General features: G+C 43.5%; 1 protein-coding gene across 1 annotated transcript in view; it reads right to left on the reverse strand.

Moving 5' to 3' along the window:
* PDCD11 (programmed cell death 11) overlaps positions 1 to 13,563 on the reverse strand; it is a 40,472-nt gene that overhangs the window by 25,755 nt on the left and 1,154 nt on the right. The window contains 11 exon segments of the mRNA XM_040624443.1: positions 369 to 515; positions 1,169 to 1,229; positions 1,413 to 1,537; positions 2,181 to 2,387; positions 3,938 to 4,045; positions 6,695 to 6,876; positions 7,373 to 7,496; positions 8,830 to 8,991; positions 10,562 to 10,729; positions 11,702 to 11,833; positions 12,887 to 12,999. Of these exon segments, the coding sequence (XP_040480377.1) occupies positions 369 to 515; positions 1,169 to 1,229; positions 1,413 to 1,537; positions 2,181 to 2,387; positions 3,938 to 4,045; positions 6,695 to 6,876; positions 7,373 to 7,496; positions 8,830 to 8,991; positions 10,562 to 10,729; positions 11,702 to 11,833; positions 12,887 to 12,979 (1,509 nt within the window). The 5' untranslated portion in view covers positions 12,980 to 12,999.

Below are 13,563 nucleotides of genomic sequence, written 5' to 3' on the forward strand. Positions count from 1 at the left end.
ACGGGCCTAGGATTGCAACCGGCACAAAATACCTGTTACATGGTGTTTGCTGTTGATACCACCAACAATTCTTGCCGGCCTGGCCCCCTCACCTCCCCTTTCAGATGCGACCATAGCACAGAGCCTGCACCAAACCATGTGACAAAAGGTCACACAGTGGCTTGCTCTCTTCAAGGACAAATATTTTAACTCTCAATGACATTACACAACTCTCAAGGGCACAGAGCCAGTTTTCTCTTCTCAATGCCAGACACAGCACCGCAGATGCTACATAGTCATTCTGTGGAAAAGGGCAGAAAGTTCAGCTGAGAAGCATTGTTCTCTTCCCATCTGGCCTAAACCCCAACGAGACCCTTCAGAAGGCTCACCCGGCACTTGACCTCATCCCCAATGCGGTACTTCTTCTCTGGATTCTTCATCAGGATGTCAGCCAGGTGCATGGGAGGTATCAGGCCCCTGATTTGCTCACCCACCTTCACCAGCATCCCATATGACTTTACGGTCAGCACTGTGCCCTAGGGAGTTCAAAGAAAAGACGCCATTAGACCTCAAGAACGGCTTTTTTTCCTCCACCTCTTACAACAAAGCAGGTCATATCTCTCTTTTGAAGCCCAGCTTCCCAGGCTAAGTGCCTGTTGTTCCAGATGTCAAAGGGTAAAGCACACACCCACACTGATTTGAACGCAGTCTGGTTTGTTTACAGGAACCTTCACATCTTTTCGTGGGAGTATGTTCTTTCTGTCCACTTCACGAGCATTCTCTGAAGGAGGGGACTCTGTCTGCTAAGGAACAAACTCTACATATAAAGGAGATCTGCTCAGCTGGGGCTAAATGGTTGGACATGAGAGGCAGCTACAAGTGACCTCTTCCTAACATCTCAGTAGTTCAATCATCATAGAACTAACTTTTGCCTGAATCTAATAAACACCATCAAATCCCAGGATTTACGACCTACTGCCTCTGTGTATTTGGGTGATGCTATTAAGATCTTATCTTGAAATTAATTACATATTACCCAAGGGAAGAAAAAGAAATTCCAGTTAACAGGCAGAGGTAAGGAACATGACTTTAAATGTGTTCATGTGAGAACTAATGAGCTGCCAGTTAACCCACAAACAAAAGAATGTCTAAAGGTGGAAGAGTCTCAAATTATATGCTTGTGTCTTACCTCTACCAATGCCCCAGGCTTGATGTCATGGTATCTAAGGTACTGAGCTTCAATAATAGACCTAGAACGAAACGAAAATACAAGATTAAATAAGCCAGGGCAGAGGCTACCTAAAATTCAGGGCTCTCAAAATTATGCTGGCAAGAAAGGAAACCTTCACCAAGTCAGGCCAGGAGAAACTGTGACCATGCATCCATAGAGGAACACACTTCTACAGCCCCACCCTTGTTGATGACAGACTTACGTCCTCAGAGAGAGCAAGGCCAGTTCATCCATTTGGCTGTAATCGATGACTCTACACTTGTGAGTGTTCCCTGGCTTGAAGGCCTCAGCATTGAAGACAGTCTTAGAGTCGGAGAGATGGCTGAGCTACAAAGTACCAAGTGATTAAGGACAACCCAGCCATAGTAGATTGGAGGCAATCAGATTTGAAAGCACACTGACATGACTCAACACATTTACCACCTACCATGAAAACACTATTGATTGCCTGTCAAAATAATTCCTCTAAAACACTGCTCTTTACTGTCACAGAATATAAGGTCAGAGAACAGTCTGGATCATGGGTCCACAAACTATAGCTCACGAGTCAGTGCCTATTTTTGCAAATAAGTTTTACTGGAACACAGCCATGCTCCTTCATTTACGTACTGCCTATGGCTGTTTTCTGGCTATAGCAACAGAGCTGAGTAGTTAGGACAGAGATCATATGGCCCACAAACCTGAAATATCTACTATCTGGCCCTTTAAATAACTTTGCCAAGCTCTGGTGTAGATCTTAACTCATTCTTGTACCTACCACTGACCAGGTATCAAAGTTAGCCAAATTAATCCTAAAGAATTCGAATAGAACAGACAGACATTTTTCTAATCCCTCTGCAGAGTCTGCCACATTTGGGGATATTCAGAAATAGGAAACTAATACAAGGGATGGAAAAAAACAGAAAAGGACCCATGTGTCCCCAAAGTCCTTCTAGTGATAAGATCCCAATGAAACAAAGAGCCTCCTCACCCGGGCATAGGCCAGCGCCCCATCCTTCAGCCTGAAGGTGGCCCCGGCCTTGCTGAAGAAGTTCTGGACAGGAACCTCATCCAGCACAGCTCCCAGGTGCTGGCAAGACAGCCGGGTGAGTGAGCGCCCGGGCTGCAGGAAGACGGGACGCAGGCTCAGCCGCACAGCCCGGGTCCGAGGATGGACACAGAGAACACAGGCCCTTACCTAGACAAGGGAAAGAGAATCATGAGCAGGATGAGGCACACAGAAGGTAAGGCCCCCAGAGCAGACTTTCGGGGGTTAAGACTCCACATGTGCAGCCCAGGTATGGATGTAAGTAATAATATCAGCTTGTGCAATCGAGCAGCATGTGGAAAATCCAAACAAAATGCCCCACGGGAACTGTGTCCAACTAAATCAACGCTTACTCAAGGCCAGAACAACATAGCAGGGTCCCCTCAACACCAGGAGGCTAATAATGCATACGCAACAGAAGCCATGTCTGAAACACACCGGAAATGGCCTGCCCTGATCACAAGGTTACAGCACGTAAAACGTCTGCACTTTGTACACAAATACGACTGTGAGGAGAAAAAGTTACTAGAAAAAGTTCACCAAAAAGTTAATATTATCACTAAGTGCTGGGAAAACTTGTTTAGCTAAAAAACATCTCTATAGAATTCAATAGCATATATTACTGTTAAAAACAAAAAAAGAAAAGAAAAAAATCACTTTAGGACTCTTTTTAAAGCTCCGAATAACATATATTGGGACTTTCTTCCCAAATATTCACGATCACTGCAGAAAATTTGGATATTTAGATAAGTGTAGAAAAATCAGCCAAAGTTAATCATTATTAACACCTGACTATATAATCTTCCAATATTTTAACCAGGTGTACACCATTAAAATTTTTTTTTCAGGGGCACCTTCATGGCTCAATCAGTTAAGCATCTGCCTTCGGCTCAGGTCATGATCTCAGGGTCCTGGGATTGAGCCCTGCATGCGGTTCCTGCTCAGCAGGGAGTCTGCTTCTCCCTCTCCCTCTGCCCCTCCCCGGCTTATGCACACACACATGCTCTCTCTCTCCCTAATGAATACAAAAAATCTTTTAAAAAAATTGTTTTTAAATAAAAATAAAAATTTTTTCAGAGCACCTAGGTGGCTCAGTTGGTTGAATGTCCGACTCTTCATTTCAGCTCAGGTCATGATTTCAGGGTCGTGAGATCGAGCCCTTCATGAGGCTCCACACTCAGTGCAGAGCCTCCTTGAGATTCTCTCTCTCTCCCTCTGCCTCTGCCCCTCCCCCAGATCATGCTCACACATGCACATTCCCTCTCTCTCTCTCTAAAATAAATAAAATCTTTTTAAAAAACAGATAAAATTTTTTCAAAGTTGGAACTACTCTACGCATAACACTTTTAAACCACATTTTTCTAATTAAATGTATAGTTTGTTCTTTTACATTACATATTCTTCTTAAACACCTTAAATCATAACAGCAAAAGATTCACTACCCACCCACCCCCAAAACCAAACTATATAAAAGAATAAGAAATACAAACTAAAAGTTGCCTTCTTTTTCACAGACTCCTTCTCTAATCTCAGTCCACAGAAATAACCACGGTGGCTTCCTATGGTCCTTCCAAAACACATTTCATTCCCCTCCCCGCCTCTAACACCTGTACACATGCAGCCCTAGGATCTGCTCATAGCTAGCCACAATTGTGGACAGCTGTTTGGGACACAACTGGAATCAAGAAAACATTTCTTACTGCTTGATTTGAAAAATATGTTCCAGCTTTCTTGGGATCCAGGTGCATAAAGTCGACCAGGCCAGTGAAGAATGAGAAGAAGTTTAGTGTAAGGCCAACTGGAGTCACCTAGAAATAAACGGAACAAGAAGGAACTAAAAATGTGAGACACTGTTCATACAAAACCCTCACCGCCACATTTTCCACAACTGTGTATCTCTCCTCCCCCAGCTAACCCTTACCAATCTTTCTTCCTATAAAATTAAGTGGCAGGACAACTCCTGGCACTGCCTGCTCCTTTATTCAGTAAGCTCACCTCCGGGCTGGCTTGAGAGGCATCAATCCTCACACCCTTGAGATTTTCCGATGGGATGGAGGGTCACTTGCACAAGGATCCTTGGGGGACTGCCAGCCCAACAGCCTGGACAAACCGTTGCTAACTGGGTGGTCTGCCCAGACTAAGAAGGCAAAAGCCCAGTGCTGGCAAAAGGGAGATACTGACCATGTTGACTCGCCCTACAGAGCCCCCCAAAAGCCAAGGAATTAGAGGTGACAAGCACCTCGAAAGAGAGCAATGAGACAGATGACTGAACTCAGGGAAACAGTTAAATCCTCAGGTCCTCTCCTCAAACTATAGGGTCTATGCCTCTCCTGCCTCCAGAGAAAATGAGAGTTATTCTCTAGGAAACCTGTATAAGACTCAAAAGACAGAATGCAAACCCTGAAAATGTACATTAAGAAAAATTTTAAACATCATATAAATATAGATATGGAGACATCCAGGCCCTCTCCCACCTAGATCTCAGGCAGCCAGGATTATACCGTCCTGAGGAGAGATTAATAGATCCTTTCTAGAGAAGACTTACAATGGCCCCAGTAAAAACCCTTGGGCACTGAGTCTCTCATGAGCCTCCCAAAGAGACAGTTATACTCTTTGTGACTCTGCTGGGAGAAGACTCCTGGAAGTTTGTGCTCCAAGTGCCTTTCCCCTTTGCTGATTCTGCTTTGCTTCCTTCCACTGTAATAAACCATAGTCACGAGTGTCACTATACGTGGAGTCCTCTGAGAGCTTCTAGTGCACCAGCGAACCTGGGAGTGGTCTTGGGGATCCCCAACACATCAGGTCAGGAAATTAACCTCCTGTGTACCTTACCAAGAATGCTTCTGGAGAATGCGCCACACTAAAATGAGCGAGTAAACCAAAGAAGAGGAATATGTGGAATCAAAGATGACTCTAATACAGGAGAAAGAGGGGAAGGATCCAGGATGACAGAGAAAGAAGTCCTAGGATATCAGCTCTGCAGGAGTCCTACCAGAGCAACTGGCCTAGACTGGAGAGGGCTTACAGGAAAAAGGGCTTTATGTGGTTAAAAAAAAAAAAAGGAACTAAGAGGTCATCTAAAGGTTTAAACACCTTTATAGAAAATTACAGTATGAGCAGAATAACTACAAGATGTACTAAGAGGGGTGCCTGGGTGGTTCAGTCAGTTAAGCACCTGCCTTCAGCTCGGGTCGTAATCCCAGGGCCCTGGGATCAAGTCCCACATTGGGCTCCCTGCTCAGAAGGGAGTCTGCTTCTCCCTCTCCCTCTGCCTGCCACTCCCCCTGCTTGTGCACACTCTCTCTGTCAAATAAATAAAAATCTTAAAAAAAAAAAAAAGATACATTAAGAAATAGTTACACGCAGGAAGAGAATCTGGCAAATGACAAAAACAAGGGTGTCTGGGTGGCCCAGTCGGTTAAGCGTCTGCCTTTGGCTCAGGTCATGATGTTGGGGTCCTGGATGGAGACCAGCATCAGGCTCCCTGCTCCTCCTCGGGGAGTCTGCTTGTCCCTCTCCCTCCCCCCTGCCAATGCTCTCTTTCTCTCTCTCAAATAAATAAATAAAATCTTTAAAAAAAAAAGAAAAGCTGATTATCAACTCCAGGGAAAAAAGCCATTTGAGAAACAATCATAGTATGTTACCTAGCTCAGTAGTAAATAATATTTACATAACCATTATAATTTAAGCTCTGAATAACAATTTAACCAAAAATTTAATATACTTCTGTTAAGAGGGTGGAGGAAGGAAAGGGAAAGTTAAGAGAGCCAAATATTCACCTACCATGATAAGAAGTTAAAACTCAATGCCTAAAATCGATAAACCAAGAAATAGCAGCAGAAGCTTATTACTTATAAATACAAAGGTAAATTTCCAAAGATGAAAGACTTAAAGATGGAGTTAGAAGAGATGAGATAGTTCTTTGTTATAAAAGTCTTTGAATACGATTTGACTTTTTCAGAGCGCCTGGCTGGCACAGTCAGTTACGCATCCAACTCTTGATCAGCTCAGGTTGTGATCTCAGAGCGCCAGGATCCAGCCCTGCGTCGGGCTCTGCGCTCAGCGTGGAGTCTGCTTGAGATTCTCTTCTCCCTCTGTCCCTCCCCACTCTCTAAAATAAATAAAATCTTTTAAAAAGGAAAAAACTATTTGACCTTTCCAATCAGCACCGTCCAAAAGAAACATAATCCATATGTAACTATGTAATTAAGTTCTCTAGCAGTCACATTTTAAAAACTACAAAGAAACAGATAAAATTTATTTTAATAACAGTTTAACCCAATACATCCAAAATATTATCATTTCAACATATGGCACTGGCTACATTTCAAGTGTGTAATAAGCCACAAGTGACCAATGTCTATCCTATTGGGCAGCACAATTTTAGACTATGCACATGCACAAACAACAAAAATTATCTCTATTTTAGAAAATAGTAATGACAATGAATGGCTTACCTTCTGTACCTGGGCTTTGACCACCAGTCCTGGCAGCAAGTTATTAAGGGTCCAGTTTTGCTCCTCAGTAGCAATGGCAGTAGAAACTTCAGAATGAACAATAGACAGACCAACAACTCCTCCATTGCCTTTCACCTCTTCAATGACGCAGTACAGGTACTGACCCACCTTTAGTTTAGCACCTGCAAGCCCCAGCCCCAGCCCCCAAAAGGAAAAATACCTTCATGAGAAGGGCTCTTAACTTGGATTCAAACAAACCTGAAAAGATCCATGGTCCACCTGCCCAGTTACCATGTAATACCCATGTTCTCAATCTTTCAGTGACCAACTACAAGAGGGGAATAAAGTGACCCTGACTGATCTGGAATCAACACTGCTTAAAAATATGAAGATCCCAACAAGGCAGGAAGAGAGCTGCGGAGGCCCTGGGGGCCCAAATTTCCGTGGAATCTTCTAGCTGAGAAAAAGTGAAACTGGTCCATTGGATCTTAGACCCTGTCACTTGCTGGCCCTTCACACATATTCCCTTTTCTATCAGCTAGGATTAACGCTGATTTTAGCAAAGCCAAACGGCCTCTGGGGTCACCATACTATCATTTTACTCACTAAGTGGTATTGCACATAATCCCCACATGTACCGCCTCACCACCACACACCAGCCCCTCTTCTTCCCCTTACCTTTGTTCTTCTGTCGGATATACTCCTGGGCTTTCTGCAGTGGCAGAAAGGCTCTAGCCCCACTAACTCCAATGTCCACTAGGTAGCCATGGTCTTCCAGGCTGGACACAGTGCCTGTGAGCAGCTGGAGGGAGAGAAAGCATTCCCCAGAGTTCAAAAGTCAAAGGTAATGGGATACGCAACAAAAATCCACTACCAAACATGAATGTTCCCACCATCAATCTTGACACATCATCCCACAATCCTCCCCCAAGCCCTCCCCCAACAACTTCAGTCCCACACGAGGATAAAAAAGGGAAAGACATCAACTTTAATTCTCCCAGGGCTTGAGGGATCTTATGGTTTCCAGTCAGTGAGAAGTGTTATGCATAGTTGAATGGAAAGACAAAGAGGGATTTCTCCCCTGGAGAATTTTCAAAAGATGGGAAAGACTATTGTTACACAAAGAGGAGTAAACCAGATTGCCCTGCAAGGTCACTCCCAGAGCCATGACTAATCCAGAACTACTCTTCTAGCTGTCATCACGGCTTTTCTGAGCACCTCAAAGACTTCAAGAAAAGGGGAAAAAAAAAATCTTGCCAACCTCCTTTACATTTCATTAGAAGCAGTGTGAAATTCAAATCTGGCTCTTACCATTTGGTCTTTGGCAAGTCATAAAGCTTTCTGAGTCCACTTTCCCAAATGAATAAGAGCAATATCTATTTTCTGCCTCCCAGGGTTGCTGTGAGAATTTCTTCAGATGAAATGTCTAAAACAGCATCTGCCAACAGCAGGCTCTCGACACATCAATTTCCTGCACCTCGGCTTACTTTTATTCCCCTTTCTAGCCTGCTTTCAGGGCCTGTCCCATACTGACTGCTTCTAACTAAAAGTTAAAAGATCATACTGATCTCCTTCCTCTTAAATACAAGAGCACTGAGATGAGTGTAGCGTATATGAGCGTGTTCTATACCTACTGGATGTTGAGACTCGGAACTAGCACTAATTTCTCCTGAATCTCCACAGGACTGAGAGACTCAGTAGTGACCTCTCCAACAGTACAGCTGACAGACTAATTGCCCTATCCGGCCTGTCTCTTGCTCTCAGAGAGCAGCCTTCACTCATTCCCCACAGATGCCAGATAGCCTCTGAAAATGACTTAATCTGTAAAGAACAAGTCTTGGTAAGTAAGGCACTTTGAGGAACTCTTCACCCCGGCTAAGCCTACTTGGAGGCATTTTTTTTTCTTATTGGCCACCAGCGCACCTTCCCTTTCACCCCTCCAAGGTAATGTGATTAGGCTCAAGCCTTCAATTTCCATTAAGTACCCAAGCACCCTGGAGACCTTCCCCCCAGGAAAAGACCCACCCCTGTGTGCAATAGTTAAGCTAAAAGTAAAAGGTGGTCTAGATACTCCCTAGAAGGCAGGGCAGGAAAAAGGCACATTGCCTGCTCCTCTTCCCTGACCCCATACGTACCATGCCAGGCTTCAGGGCCTCAGCACTTAGTACTTCGTTGACATTTTTGGGGTTCAGAGATAACTTGACACTCTTTTTGCCCCTCTCTGTGATGCCCACACTGCTCACCACACATCTCACCAGCATCCCAGGTGAGAAGAGTTCAGGCAAGCCGACCAGGTCCTGCATAACACAGACAAGAAAGATCTGATACATACTCCTCTCCTGAACCAACATACCACTGCCCAACCCTCCTCGCTCAGTGGTTTCTCATCTTCAGACCCCAAAGAACCCAAACAGTGGACGAAGCGAGTAACCCCTTGCCAAAGGAAGAGGGATCTGTGGCCAAGTCAGTCTTTGATTCCAGCATAAGGCCTCCGATATCTCCACAGAATAGGTAGATGGAAATGACTTGTCAAGAGTCGTCTGTATTCACTGTCTCCATTTATTCACCTCCTGCTCGCCCTTCATCTCACTATAACTGTGGTCCACCCTTCGCCCACCACTTTATCTCCCAATAAAATCACCAGTGATCTTCATGTCACTAAATCCAATAACCTGCTTCGCAGCCTTCTTATATGTGACCTCTAGAAAGCATTTAACACTGGTCGGGGCACCTGCATGGCTCAGTCGGCTGAGCATCTGACTCTTGATTTCAGTGCTGGTCGTGATCTCAGGGTTGTGGGATTGAGCCCTGCATGGGCTCTGTGCTCAGCGGGGAGTCTGCTTGAGATTCCCTCCCTCTCCCTCTGCTCCCCCCCCCCGACCCTGCACACATATGCGCACGCACACAGGCTCTCTCTCTTAAATAAATAAATACGTAAATAAATAAAATCTTAAAAAAAAATACTCGACGGTCCATTTTTCAGTCTATTCTCTTTTCGCTCCTTCTAGGTACATTCTTAGCTTCCCCTCTTCTTAGCTTCAATTACCACCTATGCAAAGCAGTTCTCACACATGTACATTTCTAGCCCAGACTACTCTGAGCTCTGGAATCACCTGTCTACTGGATGTCTCAACCATTCCTAAAATTCAACACAGCAAAAAATAAATCATGATCATCTCTTCCAATCCAGGTCCTCTCTCAGGGTTTCTGTCTCAGGATGGCAAGGCTGACCATCAAGTCACACACAACAGAAGGTTAGGACTCATCCCCCCTACCAAATCCATCAGTGGGCATTGACTTTACCGCCTCAGTAGGTAAACCCTAAACACGGCCTGTCATCAATCTCAGAGCTGGGTTACTACAGTAACCCCCTAACTGGTCTCTAGGCAACTACACGCCTCTTCCATCTATTCTCTTTGCTGTCTACATGTCACTCACCCCAATAAGAACACTTCAAGGGCTTCCCATTGGTTCTAGAATTAAAAACCAATCTTTAACATGGTCTAGCCTCCACCCAGCTCTCCTGCCCCATCCCACACCACTCTCCCTTGCTCTCTCTGCTCTAGCCGCACTAGCCTTCTCTCTGTTCCATGTTGTGCTCCTTCTGCCTGAACTCCCTTCCTTCTTTACCCGGTACACACTCCTCTTTCAAATCTCAGCTCAAGCATCCCTTCCTCAGGGAAGTCTTGAAGGCTCCTTTGACTAAGTCAAAATCCTCTTATTTAAAAAAGAAAAAAAAAAAATCCCCAATTATAAACTCTCATGACACCTTGTGCCTTGACTTTTAGCATTTCGCAAAGCTGTAATTTTACATCTACTTGCACACCCCTCAGTTCCAGTTACAGAGCACGTTCAGGTTTCCCTTACCTTCAGAGGCTCTTCTTGAGCCACCTGCTCATTCAGCTTTTTGGTATACGCATCACAGATTTCAGTCACTTGCACGAAGCCCCGGAGTCCATTGGGGAGACTAATCACCAGTTCCAGCTCATTGACCTCCTTCACACAACCCAAAATCCGCATCCCCTCACACAGGGACTAGAAGAGAAAAGTGAAATGTGCACAATAGGGAAAAGAACAATGACCGAGGATGGTAGGGGGTCTGGCTTCTAGTCCCAACTCTGACATATAAAAGCTACAGGAGATACACATGTGTGCTATGTCCGTATACGTATCAAATAGCTAACCGAGCACTGTAAAACAGCACTACGATACTGAGGGACACTTCAGTCTTCCGCTTTACTCCACACAACCCAAACTCAAATGCCTGGCAGGCAACAAAGTGAAGGAAGCCGGCCAGTGGAGACAATGGCAGTCTGGGGTGTCCATGCCAGGCCTAAAGGGCAAAACCACCACTCAGCTCCATGTGACTACGAACAGGAGGGAATGCGTTTGTGCTGTCAGCACTATCATTTTTACAAGAAGCCAGAAATCACATATTTATGTGAAATTTTTTTCTAATGTTGGCACCAAGTTAAATAATTATTTTTCTAAGTATCATGTAAGACAAAATACTTCTGCATGCTGAATCTGAATCATTTCCTTATGAAATGTTTTGGCTTTTTTCTTTTTCTTCTTTACAATAAATATCCAAGTTATAATCTAAAAAAATAAAGAACATTAAAAAACCACTTCACTTCTCCAAGAGAATTTCCATAACTATGAAATGAAAGAGTAGAAGCAGAAAGGTTTAAAGTTATTGCCAGTTCTAACCTATTAATCTACTAAAACACAAGTTTCACGAAGACACAAGACAATGAGGGACTCAGCAGCTAAAAAGAAAAACAACACATGGTCCCAGGCATTGGTTAATAATTGAAGGTGAGAATGCTCAAATCTGAGCACAAACTGCAATAATCTCTACAAGGACGGGGACACACACACATATATAAATATAAATATACACACACACACACACAAGGAATGAAGGAAAAAAGAAAGAGAGAAGAACGTATACAAACTTAAGCAACCGAGGTAGTTTGTTTAGAACAAAATCAAACTGTAACAAACCTCAATACTAAGGATTTCAAACTTCTCTCTTGTAGACTTGCTGCTGTCTCTCTTCTCGATTTTCAACTTTTTTGTTTTTGCTGGCCCTTTCTGGCTCTTTTTCCTTTTGGTGGATTCCTCTTCAGTAGAAATCTACAGAGAAGGGATAAAAGATCCAAAAGAATGAAGAGAAACAATCCTGGGCTTTCCCTTCAACTTCAGGTCACCTGTCACCTTGCTTTGTTACTTCTCCACTGCACCCCACTCCCAGTGTTCCTATAATTCCTGCTCCAATCCCATCTTTCCCATTCTGTCACCAATGCTCCCTTTGCCCAAGGTGGGAGCCCTCTTCATATTCTCAAAAGCCCCTTTGCTCCTGTGTTCTTCCTCCCTTAACTGGGATGGACTCTGGGGTCCCCACTATGAGAAGCAATTTAGAACAGTGTATAAAAATGGAAGGTAGAGACACGGAGACCCGAGTTAAACTCCCAACTCCACCATAACAAGCTGTGTGGTTTCAATTAAAACATGCAACCTCTCTCAGTCTCAGTTCCTCATCATGGAATGACGTTCTCTACTCTACTGCAGTTGGAAATACACATAAGGTCATACAATCAAATGTTAGTTCCCTACCCTCTAGCATTTGGAGCTTACTCTAGGTGAAGATGGTGAATTTCAATGCAAATTCTGACCATTATACATGGCAAGGATCCCATTTAAAAATCAATCACCAACTGCTTTCTCTCCATCCTTTATTTGTAATTAATTGAAGTACGGTTAACACACAATGTTACATTAGTTTCAGGTGTACAACATAGTGATTTGACAACTCCACACATTATGCTATGCTCACCACAGGTGTAGCTACTACCTGTCACCATACAATACCATTATGATACCACTGCCTGTATTTCCCATGTTGTACCTTTCATGACTTATTCCATAACTTTTCTCTCCAGCCTTAACCAATATGGCACAAAGTTCCTAAGAATAAGGAATAACAGCACTGCAAACTCAAGTACTAAATGCCATGCTTCGAAAAATATAGCCTCATGGTAGTATGGACTCTCTAACAAGTTCAACTTACAAAAGTAGACTTTAAAAAGAAACAAATATGGAAAATACCACATTCTCAAACAAGGTTCATTCTTCACAAGGATACTAGAAAATGTTCTGTGAGTCTTATCAAACAAGCACACCACTTACATCAAATAAGTTGTCTTGTTCAACTGACTGCTGCAAAGCTTTCTTTGATTTGTGGGTCTTTCTCGTACCCCCTCGGGGGAAGCTTTCTTCCATGGTTGTTGTGTTTGAGTCTCCTAAAAAAAATGCAAAGAGTATCAGTAAGCTGTAGCTTTGGTATCAGATTTCCTAAAGGCTGTAATCGATGGGCAAGAGATAGAGCCTTCTATCACCAATGTGCTAGACGACATTCAGGACTAAGAAATAGATGGTTTGATGTTAGGCCCCAGATAACCCATAATTCATCTTTCCAAAGATCTCTGCTTCAAAACCACAAGTCCACACATTTTCCTCCAGGAAAAGAAGTTATAGATCCAATTTAGTAAATATGATAGAGTAACTACAGTTAAGTCAAGATACATAAATGAATATATAAGTCCCTATCTTCAAAGAACATGCACAATTTTGAAGCGCCTGGGTGGTTCAGTCAGTTAAGCATCTGATTCCTGCTCCTGGCTCAGGTCTTGACCTCAGGGTCATGAGTTCAAGCCCCATGTTGGGTTCCACGCTGGGCATTGAGCCTACTTAAAAAAAAATGTTTTTAGTTACAAAAAGAAAAAGAAAAAGAACATGCACAATTTTAAGAAAATAAAACAATTATGCAAATAATTTAAAGTACACATTGGGGCATGTAGCTGGTT

This window comes from Ursus maritimus, unplaced genomic scaffold (genome assembly GCF_017311325.1).
Source record: "Ursus maritimus isolate PB19 unplaced genomic scaffold, ASM1731132v1 scaffold_7, whole genome shotgun sequence".
NCBI classification, from domain to species: domain Eukaryota; kingdom Metazoa; phylum Chordata; class Mammalia; order Carnivora; family Ursidae; genus Ursus; species Ursus maritimus.